The 16,627-nt window shown below is 40.2% G+C and overlaps 1 protein-coding gene across 4 annotated transcripts in view; it reads right to left on the reverse strand.

Annotated features, from left to right (window-relative positions):
- The window catches only part of phkb (phosphorylase kinase, beta), a 291,164-nt gene that overhangs the window by 154,936 nt on the left and 119,601 nt on the right, over window positions 1–16,627 (reverse strand). For all 4 annotated transcript variants that reach the window (XM_059992920.1, XM_059992921.1, XM_059992919.1 and 1 more), the window contains one exon: window positions 1,545–1,703. In XM_059992920.1, coding sequence (XP_059848903.1) covers window positions 1,545–1,703 — 159 coding nt within the window. The remainder of the gene's footprint in view (window positions 1–1,544; window positions 1,704–16,627) is intronic.

Below are 16,627 nucleotides of genomic sequence, written 5' to 3' on the forward strand. Positions count from 1 at the left end.
GGCCACACGTAAGCAACATTGTACAATCTAGCCTTGGTTAACTTCCTGTGAAACCATGTCTTTATTAATTCTACATTTGGTTAATTTGCTCCTTCTTAATTTCCAATGCTCTATATTCGAACCACCGCACATTTCATCCTGCTCTGTGTCAAGTCTGATTCAGCCATTATTCGTGACCCTACTGACTACATGATCGATCAATACCTTGCATTTGAAAATAGCATCCTAATTGTATTAAAATCTTACCCAAGCCTGTTACAGAAACTTCTTTATGTTTAACAAAACTCCCTCTCTTTATCAGATTCTATTGTTTTGAATAACTCCCCAACTTTTGTTCCATCAGTTACAGCTGTGCTTCAAGTTATCCAAGTCAAATGCCTTTGAAGTTTCTCCATGTTCTGTCCCCTTTACTTCCTATAACAATCTCCTTAAAATATACCTATTAGACTATATTTCAATTACACTTCTTAATCCCTGTCACTGGTTTGGCTTTATTGACACAGATATATAAAATACACAGACATAGTTATAGAAACAGGCCCTTCAGCCCATCTAGTCCATGCTGAAATATTGATCTGTCAAGTCCTATCAACCTGCACCTGGAACGCAGCCCTCCATATCCCTCTCAGCCATACCACCTACCCAAATTTCTTTTAAGTGTTGTTATTGAACCCATCTACCACTTCCGCTGGCAGCTCATTCCACACTCTTGTCACTGACTGAAGACATTCTCCCACATGTAGCCTTTAAACATTTCACCTTTCACCCTTAACCCAAGACCTGCAGTTCTAGTCTCACCCAAACTCAGTGCAAAAAGCCTATATGTATTTACACTGTCTATACCCCTCACTATTAAGTTTGCCCTTTTATACCTTTTTAACTACTTCCATGAAACTTCAGCTAATTAGGACAACCACTTAAATGGGCCAAAATGCACTAGTCCTGACGTATTCTGATTAACCGAAACAACAGTACCTGAGTTCTTTAGAATACTTTCCAATAACTTATTCAGTACTGATGTCAGGCTCATAAACAAGAGAAAGTTTGCAAATGCTGTAAGTCAAAGTAATACACACAAAATACTAGAAGAACTCAGCAGGCCAGGGGCATCTATAGAAAAGGGTAAACAGTTGACGTTTCAGGCCGAGACACTTCATCCGGACCCACCAGCTTATAGTTTCCTTTCTTATTCTTAGAGCCTTCCTTAAACAACAGAACAACATTAGTTATCCTTCAATCCTCCAGCACCTCACCTGAGGATTAAAGATGCTTTAAATACCTCTGCTAGGGCCACTTGCAATTTCTGCACTAGTCTCTCACTGGGCTTGAGGGAACACCTTGACAGGTTCTGAAGATTTATCCACCTGAATTTGCGACTAGACAGTTTAACGCCTTCTCGTCTGCAATCTATATATGGTCCACAACTTCACTGCTGCATTGCCTCACTGCGCCAGTCTTCCGATGAACATTGGGATGCTTTTGTACCTAAATTTGCTATCCTTATAAGTTCAGGTTGCTAGCTGCAGACTTAATAAGTTACTTACCAAGCAACTTTGCCATTATGTACAAAGCCTGTCCCCACAAGAAAAGATTTCCATCACGCCCAGAGCTGCTAGGAAAACGCTTTTGACTGCCAGGTGATTCTCTTTCTAACTCAATAAAGTCAGCTGGCACATAATAGTACTTCGGTACGAGAGCAAACCCTATACAAATAAAGAACACGTATCAAAGGTTAGCACTTCTGAATAAACTGAAGAAATTTAAAGTTAGAATGGAAATAGGTAAGCTAGCTTTGAAGAACCTGCCATGTGAGAGTGTGATGGCAAAATTTAAATTGATTTCCATATTTATTTTGTCATTCTTCCTGCAATTACCTCTGCTAACAAGATGGATGCAAATTGTACTGAATTTACAATTATAGTTTCAAAATAGAGTGACACTGAAAACTATTATAATTTAGAATTCTAAATGCTGTTTTCTCCTTAAAATTTTTTGTTAGGTTCAATCCCATTCCCCAATCTCATTCAACAACTAGTACTGCTGTCTGACAAAGATGTCAAAGTTTTACAATATTTCTTAAAGTCATTGACACTGAGAAACAATGAATTAATTTCATAGATCCTATGATAGGTTTCATCTGGATCATAACACAAGGCTAAGGCTGTAAGACATAGTGAATCAGGCTCCAGATTCTTAGTTTAAGACTTAACTATCTGAAACTGTCCTAAAGCAGTTTTGTTTAAACACTTCCATACTACCACACATTATGAACGTTAAAAGAGATTGTTGACAGTTACATAGATTAAAATAGGTACAATTTTATTGTTTGAAACACCAGCATAATGATTATTTAGTTATCGCAAATTCAAGTGTGTTATATAAAGAATGTGTTACAAGCATCTACAATATTAATAATTATGCGAATTACATTAGTAGCATACATGACTAAACTCTACATTAAAATACACAATTTTTTTACCTCAAAACTGGTGCAAAATTCATGACTTATCTTTTTCAACAACTACCTTTGTAACAAAATTTATATATCTGTGCAGAAGAATTATCAATGCTTTTGTAAGCTACAATGGAACAAGTGTTCTCTCAAAATACAGTTTAAAAACCTTTTGTTACATAATGCAGGTGATGACCTCATCAATCATCAGCAGAGAAAACAAGGAGATTCCTTCTCCATGGATTCAAGTAATTGAGCAAAATCTACAAAATATTCACACCTATCAAATGTAATCCCCCTAGAAATGCATTTCACATTTTTACTTCACTTTGAGATTGATTTTATTACAGTGTCTTACAGCAGATAGAATTTTATATGGTTCCCTGCTGACAGCATGACATGCAAAATCTGTTCAGACAGCCGTGTTTAAAAAAAAGTTGAATACAGGTGGTTAGGTAGAAGTCTGTATGATTAACTATCCAAGTCAAGGCATAATGGTAAGACCATAGCAGCATTATAAGATGACAGTTATGCTACTGCAAATTCTGGATTAAATGTTTTCCAAAGAATTATGAATCATTTGCAAGAATAAACTGCATATACATAAGAATATTGACACAAGAGAATACAGAGGTTAGAATCTGGATTGGACACAAAACCCTGCAGTTGTTGGAATCTGGATTAGACACAAAACACTGCAGATGCTGGAACCTGGATCACAAACAATGTGTTGAGGAATTCAGCAGGTCATACTGCACCTTTGGGAGCAAATTATAATATTTTGGGTCAACAAGTTCGTTCCTACTACAGATGCTGCATGACCCACTGAGCTTCTACAGCACATTGTTACGTAAGGACGCTGGTTGGTGTGAAACAACACAAACATAAAAGAGAGACATCAAAAATTGGATCTTTTTAACTGTGAGGAAATACTTAAAATTGCAAAAGGATCAGACACATAAGTTATGAAAATTCATAGCCTCTGCTGATACATAGTTTTGAGTGGAATGATTTAAACGTTGAATGCCTGGCCCTCAATCTGACACAAGGTTAAATGGTATTATACTCTCCAGCCAAGATTCTACCCTACAAAAATGCTTAGGCCTGTAACGTGAGGTACAATCTGTTGTTTAAAAGCTGGCTCATATAGACTGGAAAGGCAGGATATTGAGAGTTGGGCAAGGTTGGATTGCTCTGGGAGCTGAGCCGATTTGGAGAGGTTGCTCTTCGGCAGCGAAATCCAGGCCTGAAGCAAATTGCTGGGCGGCATATCTAGGCCCAGGATAATTCACCGCGGCATGGCCCCCAGGCTCCAGTGTGAGGTGTGATCCGCTCTTCAGAGAATTTAATCATCAGCTCAGATAGACTTCTTTTTACAAAATATCTTTATTAAAAATTCAGTGCTACAATACGCCCAAATAGGCTGGGGGCTCCTCTCTCCGCGATGCTAAGGCAGTGAGTCAGCCCCCGGCTGCTGTACTTTGTGTCCGTGAACTTAGTGGTGATTTGTCCCGCTGATCTGATGAACTGAATACTGAGACTTTGGGCCTACTCTAGATTGTTCCAGGGATTAGGCTCCAAGGACTCAATTTGGTTCAGAATGCTGTTGCTATTGCTTGCTTTTATTGCTTGCATGATTTGATTTCTCTCTTTCTCTGTGCGCATTGGGGGTTGGTCTTTATTGTTTTTAATTAGGTTCTTTCAGGTTCCATGCTTTGCCACTGTAAGCAAACAAATCTCAAGGGAGTACAAACATTCTTTGATTATAAATGTAATTTGAACTTTGAGCTATCTTATGCTTCAAAGGGATAACTTCTCATTCTTCCAAATAAGAACTTATCTTGCCTCACAAGACAACCTGTTCATCTCAGGAATCTATGTACTTTCCCTCTACTCCCCCTTTAGGTAAGGATATCAAAACTTTATCCTGTACTCTAGAACTAGTCTTTTCATTGTTAAGTTTTGTAACTCCAGAAACTAATTGAAAGAAAAACACAGGAGCCCAGTAAACTTGTCTACTTAGTTTTTCTTTAGTGAAACACTCACATATGACGTGATGGTGTTACGATGTATACCATTCACAGACTTCTACATATAACCATAACAAATTATACAAATAAAGGATGCTTAATCAAACAATATATTTACAATATTACTGAAATATTAAGTGCACAACACTCCTCCCTGTAAATCTATAAACTCCCAACACAATATAGAATACATTGTAATTCAAATAAAGTACATAACATATTGTTCTGTCTTATATACACATTATACTATAGAATACAACTACTAAATACACATCCACAGAATAGTAAATTTTAAATTGTCCTATTCAGGCCTAAAGATTTAATTGCTGTGGAGAAGGATTTCTTACTCTTGTGAGATGACATCTTTCCTGACAAGAGGGGGCCACTCTGCTTGGTAGGTGAGACTTGGGGCAGTGAAACAGTCCAGAGTTCTGGGACCTCCTTTGTGGTAGTTGTAGGAAATGATTCTGGGACTGCAAGGAGTTGGTCTGATAGTTCTGTACACATTTCTTCTCCAACAATTGCACGTGCTCTCCTCAACTGTTTGATGTGTCATCTCCAGATGACATTAGATGCAATCCCCACTGTGTAGGAGAGTGGTCTGTCTTTAATATTTCTAAGTATCCACTTTTGATCACCTCGGTAGTCCCTCGACAGAACTGCTTGTCCAGGAGTGAGACATCGAACCTCCTTGTTTGAGAAGCCCTCAATTTGTCTCAGCTACTTGTCCAGCATAATCCTTCTGAGATTGGGTTTGAGAAGGTCCAAGGATGAGTGCAAGAGGTGATGGAGGAGCAGCATTGCTGGTGAATTGTTGGTTGTTTAGTGTGTTGCATTGTGATAGGAAAGGGTAATTTGATTGAAAATTTCAAAACATCAAATGAATTGATAAGATATGTAGAGGGAAACTCTTTCAGTTGAATGGAGAAGCTGTGACTGGAGGGATTTCCTAACAATTAAAACTAGACCCTGAGGGGCGAAGCTTAGAATCAATTCACTTGTGCATCCGGATCCTCGATTTCCTCACTAGCATTTCCCAGTAACCAGTTTGAACTGGCATCATCTCATGCTCTTGCTATTTATTGCTCATTTACTATTATTTCTTTTTTTTTCATTTTGTACTAGCGCAACTTGTTTTTATACAATGCACAACTCTTAACCCCACATCAGGCAACTGGCATCAAGGGCAAGTTCATCTTGGTGCTGGTAAAAAATGGGATAACTGGAATTTCTGCGCCACATTCCAGCCATTTTGGGTGGCCACGTAGACCTGAAACGGGGTGTGGTCTTTTCTGGTATCCCTTTAGATAATCTCTGCTATAATAGAGACTTCTGATTTGCATTAGGGAGAGCATGTCAAGAAGACTATGCCCTTTTGTAAATTTGTCACATATTTCCTTTTCCAAAGGTAAACAGGTCAATCTATTTACATTTCTTTACTTAGTCATCCTCTTGAATTGTAATTGTGTCCTCCAAAAAACAGTCCATCTCTGCATTTGTGCTGCTGCTGTTAGTGGAACATCTTTCTATGGATGGAAAATAGATATTGGTGGTTGATGATCAGTAATGAGACCAACCTCTTTCTTGTACAAGTACTGGTTGAGATGTTTTACACTCCAAACCAGACTCAAGGCCTCTCTGCCAATCTGTTTCTAATTTTTCTCTGCAGTGGATGCAATGTCGACAGGGTATTCACTTTGTTATGATCCCAGCCCCCTCCTTTGTGAGAATTGCAAGAGCACTAGTTGAGGGGGGGTCAGTAGACCCAGGAAGTGGGAGAGAGAGAGACGTGCGGAATAGACACAGGAAATGGGAGAGCGAGAGACGTGCCGAATACCGCGTTCCACCGGGATGCAAAATAAGGCGACATTGACTACTGTCTCGTGGAGACCACGTGTAACGTCCTCGGGCAATGTGGGGGTGGGGATTGCATCACCCTACTTTGATGGACATCTACAACTCTGCAAGTCAAAATAAAAGGAGACTGCAGGAGGCAGTACCCCAGCAACGCACCAGAAGGACACACCATCGCTCAGCGCTCCCGTGCTAGCGGGAAGCCATTCAAAGCCACGTGCGTTCCATTCCTCCTTTGCCTGGGGAGCAGGTGGCTGATAACACCGAAAAGGACTTCGAACTAACAACGGGGAACCAACGCTCCCCTGATTCAACGGAGTTGCTTCATAAAGACCCGGGCAAGTTTTTCCTTTTCTCACCAATCCCTCTCTCTCTGTCGCAACACGTGAAACCCAGCGATTCCCAAAAGGCTGAAGCCTGCAGACTTCTGAGTGACTTTTATATTTCCAATGGACAATAAATTATCCCCTAGACAACAGTAGAGCTTATTTCTTAATGATGATTATGACTATACCCGCGCTTTAGATTGAGTATTGACGATGTGCATTATCTGAATGTTTGTATTAACCTTACTTTTGTGCCCCTTTATAAATAAAAACATTTGAAAATAGTGCCATCAGACTTCAACGGACCTCTCTATCTTTGCTGGTAAGTGATCCAGTTATGGGATACGTAACAACTTCTATGACACATATGACTGCACCTGTACCTTCTCAGATACAGTGTTTGACATCACTATTTCCCTTCTCTACACTGCTTTGTCCATTGCGATTTCTTCCCAATCTGTAATAATGAGTTCCAGGTGTAGAGCACAGTAGCCAGATTTGGAAGGAACCTGTTATAATAAATGACAAATCCTACAAAGGACTGCAATTGTGACATGTCCTTTGATCTTGGAGTATCTACAATGTTTGAATTTTCTGAGCACACTTGTATAATCCTTGTGTATCAATGATGTGACCACAGTAAGTAATGCTTGGTTTAAAGATTTTACACTTGTCCTGTGATGCTCTAAGCCCATAATCTTCTAATCTTTTTAACTGTATTGAGATTTTGGAAAAGTTCCTTGTCATCCTCACCAGTACCAATGATGTCAACCAGGTAACAATGAGTGCTTGGGCAGCCTTGCAGCACTTAGCTGGTAGTTTTCTGCCAGATGCTACTCCAAAAATAAGCCTATTGTAGTGACAAGGTCCTTTGTGAGTGTTTATGGTGAGAAATACATTGGACTCTTCTTTCATCTGTAGGTAGACAACAGCTAAGTGCACTTTGCTGAAGTGCTTTCCAACAGAAAGGTTTGCAAAGATATCCTCTATCCTCAGTAGAGGGCATTGATCTACTTTCAGTACTGGGTTGATGGTGACCTTAGAACCACCACAGATCCAGACAGATCTATCCATCCATATAGGCTACTGGGTCGACTGGCATTGCCCACAGGCTTTACTCAACCCTGGGAAGAATTCCTTATGATTTTGCTTGCTGGTTACTCTATCACAGATGGTATAATGAACCCAAAGGGCTTTGTAAAACTTGGGCGTGGTACTTACATTTAACCCAATTTTACTCTTGATATGTTTGAGTTTTCCAGTGTCATCCCTGAACACTGCTGTGGTATCATCCAGTACCTTTCTTAATACACTTTCAGTTGACTCTTTTGCAGGGAACGTGGCATGCAAATAATGGATGATCTCCAATCAAGTTTTAGTTGTCTCAGCCGATCAAGGCTCTACAATGCTGGCCCTTCTATTTTTTTTCAACCACATCAAGCCCAATGTGGCTTGTTGCTTGTAGTATTTCACTGCTACAAATTTCATTCCCATACTTTTTTACAGTATATATTATTAGTTGGATATCTACAGGTTTCAGTTCAGTATCTTTGAAATGCCGTTCAAACTCATTTTGTGGAATGTCTGAAATAGCCGAGCCAGTGTCCAATTGCATTTTACTTAATTTGCCATTCACTTCTGTGTAAGCCATATTGCTTGTCTCTTGTTTGTTTTCACACTGTAAATCTCAAGGCTACTCAGTCCTGTATTACTCTCATTATTATCAGGTTTTTCATCATGAGCATCAGATTAGTGCTTTCTGAAACTGCAACTTAACTTTTTAACTTTTTCTTTTTCCTGTGCTGTACGTTTGTTTGTGTCTGCCCGACAGGCTTTTTGTATGTGTTTTACTTTGTTGCATTTCTGCGAGGTTTGCCTTTAAACCTGCATTGGCCTGATGTATGTGATTCCCTGCCACAATGGAAATAAAATTATTTTGTCCAGGCAGGTTTCCATTCAGACATTGCATGTTTTTGCTCACACTTTCATCCCCGACAGCAACTCAGTTGCATCTCTGGCTGCTGTTTCCATTAATACAGCAATTTTCAACTGTTCTTTTAAATGTGAGTTATGCTTCAGTGAAGAGCCACTTTTGAATGCTTTGTTGTAAGATTCTACAAACGAAACTACTCGTATTTTTCAATGCACTATTAAGCCCATCACTAAACTGACAAAGCTCTGTCAATTTCTTCTATTCAGCCACGTACACTGAAATGCTCTCTCTTTCCTTTTAATCCCTAAAGAGTTCTGCAATCTACAATGATCTCAGTTCTAAACGTTCCTGAGTTCCGTTCACAATATCAGCAAAGGTAATTTTGGATGGTTTGCTTGGAGCAGTTAATCCTCAAAGCAAACAGTATGGTTTTCCAACTACTGCACTCAGCAAAATTGGCATTCATTTTCCTATTGGCTACTCCATTTGCTTTGAAATACTGCTCAATTACTTCAATATACATCACCCAGTTATCTGTTGTGTAATTGAACATGTCTTTTATTTTGATTTTCGCCACCCACTTCTGCCTTTTTTTAAGTTCGAACATTTCTATCCCTTTCCAAAAATAAACATGGTGTTTTTTTTTTAAAACTTGAATGCCTCTCTCCCCTTCTGAAGAAAAATGTGTTGCACTTCAATAGGTAGGTAGTCATCTTGGGGTCATTTTAAAACTTCTCCATCGTCACTGTGATATATATTGTAATTCCAGAAACTAACTGAAAGAAAAACATAGGCGACCGGAAAACTTGTCTGCTTAGTTTTGTTTTAGTGAGGTGCTCACACATGACATGGTAGTATAATGACGTATGCTACTTATTCACTTTTATACATAATCCATAATGAATTATGTAAACAAAGAATGAATTCACTTTATTACTTACATCCTTCACATACATGAAGAGTAAAACCCTTTACTTTATGCCTCTGTCTAAATGTGCAATGTGCAATTTACAGTAATTTGTAATAAGTAGTATGTACAACAGGACAGTCAAAAAAACATAGAAATACAACTGTATCAGCACAAAATAATCAGACTGATAGCCTGGTGGAAGAAGCTGTCCCAGAGCTTGTTGGTCCTGGCTTTTATGCTGCAGTACAGTTTCCCAGATGGTAGCAGCTGGAACAGTTTGTGGTCGGGGTGACTCAGGTCCCCAGTGATCCATCAGGCCCTTTTTACACACCTGTCTCTGTAAATGTCCTGAATAGTGGGAAGTTCACATCTACAGATGTGCTGGGCTATCCAGACTACTCTTTGCAGAGTCCTGCAATTGAGTTAAGTACAGTTCCCATACCAAGCATTGATGCAGCCAGGCGGGTTGCTCTTAACTGTGCCCCTATAGAACTTTCTTAGGATTTGGGGACCCATACCAAACAAAAAGAGGCACTGTTGTGCTTTTTTCACAACAAAGCTGGTGTGTACAGACCATGTGGCATCCTCAGTGATGTGTATGCCAAGAAACTTAAAGCTGTTCACCCTTTCAGCCCCAGATCTATTGATGTTAATAGGGGTTAGCCTGTCTCCATTCCTTCTGCAATCCACAAGCAGCTCCTTTGTTTTTGCGACATTGAGGGAGAGGTTGTTTTCATGACACCATTGTGTCAGGGTAATGACTTCTGCAGGCTGGCTTGTCATTATTTGAGATTAGGTCAATCAATGTGATATTGTCAGCAAATTTAATTAGCAGATTGGAGATGTGGGTGGCAACACAGTCATGGGTATACAGACAGTAAAGGAGAGGCCTAAGAACACAGCCCTAAGGGGTACCTGGGTTGAGGGGCAGACAGGAAGTCCAGGATCCAGCTACACAAGGCAGGGTGAAGGCCAATGTCTGTGAGCTTCTTGTCAAGGCTGGAGGGTATTATGGTGTTGAATGCTGAACTCTAATCCACGAACAGCATTCTCACATAAGAGCCCTTCTTCACCAGGTGTGTAAGGACAGTGTGAAGAGCTGTGGCTATTGAATCATATGTTGATCAGTTGTGTCGGTAGGTGAATTGCAGTGGGTCCAGTATGAGAGGTAGCATACAACAGATGCAGTCGTTGACCAGCCTCTCAAAGCATTTGCTTGTTATGAAGGTGAGCGCAACATTACACCAGTTTATTAGGACATGTTACCCTGGTCTTTTTAGGTACAGGGACAATGTTCTCAATGCAAAAATAAAACAATATATTTACAATATTACTCAAATATTACTGAAATATTAAACACCTTACATCCATGGCCTTATAAAGACAAATGGCTCAATATTGTTCTACTCCAATTCCAGTGCATAGGACACCATGTTTCCCACATGGTTTATGGTATCTATATGCTAACTTTCAGTGATTCATTCACAAGGACACACGGATTCCTCTGAATATTAATATTTCCTTGTCGCTCAGTATCTAAAATACATGGTGGTTTTCTATTTTTCCTACCAAAATGCTATGTGATATACAGTGTTCCATATTCTTTTCTCAATGCATCTCATCTCTGGTCCTTTATAACCATGAGGCATTGCTTAAGAATATACTTTCCCTCTAAACTTTTATAGAATTATCAAATTCCCCCTTTTAAATAAGTGATATACATTATATTACAATATTACTCAAATATTACTGAAATATTAAACACCTTACATCCATGGCCTTATAAAGACAAATGGCTCAATATTGTATATATGTGTATATACCTGTATATGTATATGCTCAATATGTATATACCTGAGGATCAAACACTGCTCCCTGCAACACTCAACTAATTACTGTAGTTGCTACAATCTGGCCATTAATCAGTACTAAATGATAGTGATAAACACAAGGGATTCTGCAGATACTGGAAATCCAGAGTAGTACGCACAAAATGGTGAAGGGACTCAGCAGATCAGACAGGCATCTGGAGAGGGATAAACAACCAAAGTTTTAAACCGAGATGCTTCATCAGGACTGGAAAGGAGTGGGAAGAAGTGTTGATAATATGTTACTGAAATCCTATTCCTAATTTTGAGCAATAACCTCTCTACTCATACCTTACGGCATATTTTTCACTACCATTTCCCTTTCTGCATGCTTCTGGTAATAAAAGATTTGTCAAACATAATTTTACTTTCAGGACTCTGTTTAATTTATCCAGTCTTATTGTGATTTTATAAATACCATCATGCCATGCCCTAATAATAGGTTGTAGCATTTTCCCTATGACAGATGTCAGGCTAATAGGCTTATGATTCACTGTTTTCTCTCTTCCCCTCCTTTCATCCTTGTGAACCTAACAGAGGTTCAATGTAGCACCTCTTTCATATCATCCTTTTACATCATCCAGCAATTTCAAAACTCCTTTCAAATGAAGCAGCTATTCATGTGCTCTTCTTCCAGTCTAGTGTACTGCATTAGGTTCTAACAATATGGTCTCCACATTGGAGAAACTAAATGCAGATTGGATTGCAATTTTGCACAATACTTTTGCTCAGTTCACAAGGGTGATCCTAGCTATGAAATTAGTTAGTGCCATAAACACCAGGTTTGATGAAATTTGTTGCTTACGTGAAACTCAGAGAATAAATAGCGTACATGGTATTAATAAAAATAGCCGCTGAGCTGACCTATAACAGTGGAGTCCTCAGCGAATGGGAAAAGTGAATTGATATTGTAAATGGCTACACAGTCATGGGTGTCGATGGAGTAGAGCAGGGGACTGAGCGTACAATCTGGGAGCACCTGCATTAAAAATCGCTGAGGATGAAATGTTAATAGCTAATCCTAAGCAACAGAGGTCTGCCAGCTAGAAATTCCAGAAGCCAGTAATATATGAGGTCCCAAGGAACCGGCTGCAAAAGCTTAATATGCATATTAGGTATTATGGTGCAGAAGCCTGAGCTGTAATTAATGCAAAATATATTGGCATAAGTATTCTGATTATCAAGGTGATGGTAGTGCAAGAAGAATGGTGTGCTCTGGAAAATCATTTTCCTGTACTCTGATGGCAGCGGATTAAAGTACAAGATGACATTTTACTTTTGTGAGGGACTGGGATGATGGAAGTTTCTTTGAAGCAGAAGGAGGTAACAGACAGTTAGAGAGGTTGAAGATGTTGGTGAGTGCAGAGGCTAGTTGATTAGCACACAATTTTACAACCCAACCAGCGGCTCCATATGTGCCAGCTGCTTTCCGAGATTTAAATGAAAGATGAGGAAACCCTCAGGCTAATGTGCAGTGTCTACTGCATAACAGAGAAAGAAGCCATTATCAATCTCCCTTTGAAGTAGCAGACTTGCTCAGATTTCTTCAAGGACTGAATGTTAGTAGAAGTAGGCTGGTGAGGGGAGCCAAAATCCCCACATGGAGACTCGCCATCCTGCCATGATTCCGAAGCTTGTTTATACTGTTATGCCTGTGCGCCCCCCCCCCCCCCACCCTTTTTGAGAATTGCAAGATCGCTATTAAGTCAGGTCAGGAGACCCAGGAAATGAGAGAGAGACGCTTGGAATGTCCTGGCCCTCAGCGATACAAAGCCACGGAACAGGCCATTGTCTCCTGGAGACAGAATTGTGTATTGAGTACTGTACTTCATGGAAGCCCTCAGGCAACGTGGGCTGGTTGGGGGATGGCATCATTCCACCCTGATTGACATCTGAGATCCTGTGAGTCAGAATAAAAGAGGGTCTGTGGAAGAGCCCTTGACACGCATGAGGAGAAACACTAGAAGTCCTGTGACAGCGTTTAACAGCGACAGCCGGTGGAGGGCCCACGCATGTCCTTTCCCGTTGCCCCGGGATTGAGGCCCTACCACGGAAGGCAGCTTAGCTAAGGAAGATATCACCACCAACTTCATTTCGAAGGATCGACATCATAAAATGGAAACGGGCAAGTTCTAAAAACATCGTCTCTCTCTCCAACCAAAAGCTGCAGCTTTTATATTTCCATTGGACAATACATGATCCCCTAGATAACGATAGAGCTATTTCTTATCGATTATTATTATACCCGTGCTTTTAGATTTAGTATTGACGACGTATATTATCTGTATGTTTGCGTTGATATTATTTTTGTGTATTTTTATCAATAAATACTGTTAAAAATAGTACCATCAGACTTCAACGGACCTCTCTATCTTTGCTGGTAAGTGATCCAGTTACGGGGTTTGTAACAATACTCACAGCTGTTTAGGAAGAATTTACTGCGATAGATATAGGTAATGCAGATATTTCCTTTGCATCAGCAATAGCTGGCAGAAAACTTTCAGCACCAAATAACTTCCTCAAACTGGATCTGATTGATATTAGAGAAAATCGATCCTAGGAGGGTGCTTTTAAGAGAAGCTGCATGCAAAATGTCACTACTCTAATGTTATTTTTCTTTAATAAACACAGCAATGATAAATATACATCCTGTGCTATTTGCCTGCCACATAAATTTTTGCTCCCACTCAGTCTTAGTCTCTCAATGCTTGGCATTTTATGGTCTTCCAAAACAATATAACACAAGCCCTAGGAACAACTTCTGATCTCCTGATGACAACCTTCAAGACTGCATAATGAAATCAACAATTTCAGATAACTAACCTTTTCAGTATCTGTTCTTGTAGATCACCTATCTGTAGCATTAACTGCTTTTCTTTCAATGCAGATGCTGACTGCAAGGCTGAGTATTTCCACAATCCTATTTCAGATTTCCTGCAACTGCAGTGATTTATAAAATCATTTTTTCCTCCCTCTTCTGTTCTCATTGATTTATCTCTGTAAAAGTCTCCTCCTTCAGGCCAAATGCAATGCACATGCCTTGATGCCTTCTCTCTGCTGGCAATCCACAATTTGGTATTTCCATCATTTTCTCTTTTAATTTCAGATTTCCAGCAATTGCTTGTTTTGCTTTTAGCTTACTTTCACATGTGCTACTTTTGCTCACTCTATTTCTGAATAGAAAATATAGTGAAAAAGCTAGTAATATTTAGCTTACAAATTCATTAGTCTTTCGTTTAATAAGGGATGGACAGCCCTTCTTGTGGCAAGTAGGGTAAAAGAAAACCCCAAGGCATTCTTCAATTATGTGAAGAACAAAAGGATAACAAGAGTGAAGGCAGGACTGATTAGAGATGAAGTTGGGAAGATATGCCTGGAGGCTGTGGAAATGAGCAAGGTCCTCAATGAATACTTCTCTTTGGTATTCACCAATGAAAGGGAACTTGATGACTGTGAGGACAATATGAGTGAGGTTGAAGTTCATTAGGATGGATAAGTCCTCGGGGCCTGACTGAATATTCCCCAGGCTGCTCCACAAGGTGAGTAAAGAGATTGCTGAGCCTCTGGCTAGGATCTTTATGTCCTTGTTGTCCATAAGAATGGTACCGGTAGATTAGAGGGAGGCAAATGTTGTCCTCTTGTTCAAAAAAGGTAGTAGGGATAGTCCGGGCAATTATAGACCAGTGAGCTTTACATCTGTGGTGGGAAAGCTGTTGGAAAAGATTCTTAGAGATAGGATCTATGGGCATTTACAGAATCATGGTCTGATCAGGGACAGTCAGCATGGCTTTGTGAAGGGCAGATCATGTCTAACAAGCCTGTTAGAGTTCTTTGAGGAGGTGACCAGGCATATAGATGAGGGTAGTGCAGTGGATGTGATCTACATGGATTTTAGTAAGGCATTTGATAAGGTTCCACATGTTAGGCTTATTCAGAAAGTCAGAAGGCATGGGATCCAGGGAAGTTTGGCCAGGTGGATTCAGAATTGGCTTGCCTGCAGAAAGCAGGGGGTCATGGTGGAGGGAGTACATTCGGATTGGAGGGTTGTGACTAGTGGTGTCCCACAAGGATCTGTTCTGGGACCCCTACTTTTCATGATTTTTATTAATGATCTGGATGTGGGGGTAGAAGGGTGGGATGGCAAGTTTGTAGATGACACAAAGGTTGGTGGTGTTGTGGACAGTGTAGAGGCTTGTCGAAGATTGCAGAGAGATATTGATAGGATGCAGGAGTGGACTGAGAAGTGGCAGATGGAGTTCAACCCGGAGAAGCGTGATGTGGTACACTTTGGAAGGACAAATTCCAAGGCAGAGTACAAAGTAAATGGCAGGATACTTAGTAGTATGGAGAAGCAGAGGGATCTGGGGGGTACATGTCCACAGATCCCTGAAAGTTGTCTCGCAGGTAGATAGGGTAGTTAAGAAAGCTTATGGAGTGTTAGCTTTCAAGTCGAGGGACAGAGTTTAAGAGTTGCGAGGTAATGATGCAGCTCTATAAAACTCTGGTTAGGCCACACTTGGAGTACTGTGTTCAGATTTGGTCGCCTCACTATAGGAAAGATGTGGAAGCACTGGAAAGAGTACAGAGGAGATTTACCAGGATGCTGCCTGGTTTAGAGAGTATGGATTAGGATCAGAGATTAAGGGAGATAGGGCTTTACTCTTTGGAGAGAAGGAGGATGAGAGGAGACATGATAGAGGTGTACAAGATATTAAGAGGATAGAGAGGGCAGCCAGCGCCTCTTCCCCAGGGCACAACTGCTCAATACAAGAGGTCATGGCTTTAAAGTAAGGGGTGGGGAGTTCAAGGGGGATATTAGAGGAAGGTTTTTCACTCAGAGAGTGGTTGGTGCGTGGAATGCACTGCCTGAGTCAGTGGTGGAGATAGATAGTGAAGTTTAAGAGACTACTAGACAGGTATTTGGAGGAATTTAAGGTGAGGGGATATATGGGAGGCAGGGGTTGAGGGTCGGCACAACATATGGGCCGAAGGGCCTGTACTGTAATATTCTATGTTCTACAAAATCATAATTTTTAACCTTGTGCCCAAATCTACCCTAGCCAATTTTCTCCCTTACACTTACAGAGCTGGCTTTGTTCAGATTTAAGATCCTAGCTGTGAATGTAACAATATCTCTTTCAAACACTGTATAAAATTCAATGCATTTTTCTACCTTCACACATTTTCAGTGAGGTTTCATTAATCTTGATTTACTGAATATAAGCAAGCTCCCTGCAAAGAACTATGTTCACAA

This window comes from Hypanus sabinus, chromosome 17, assembly GCF_030144855.1.
Source record: "Hypanus sabinus isolate sHypSab1 chromosome 17, sHypSab1.hap1, whole genome shotgun sequence".
Classification (NCBI taxonomy): Eukaryota; Metazoa; Chordata; class Chondrichthyes; order Myliobatiformes; family Dasyatidae; genus Hypanus; species Hypanus sabinus.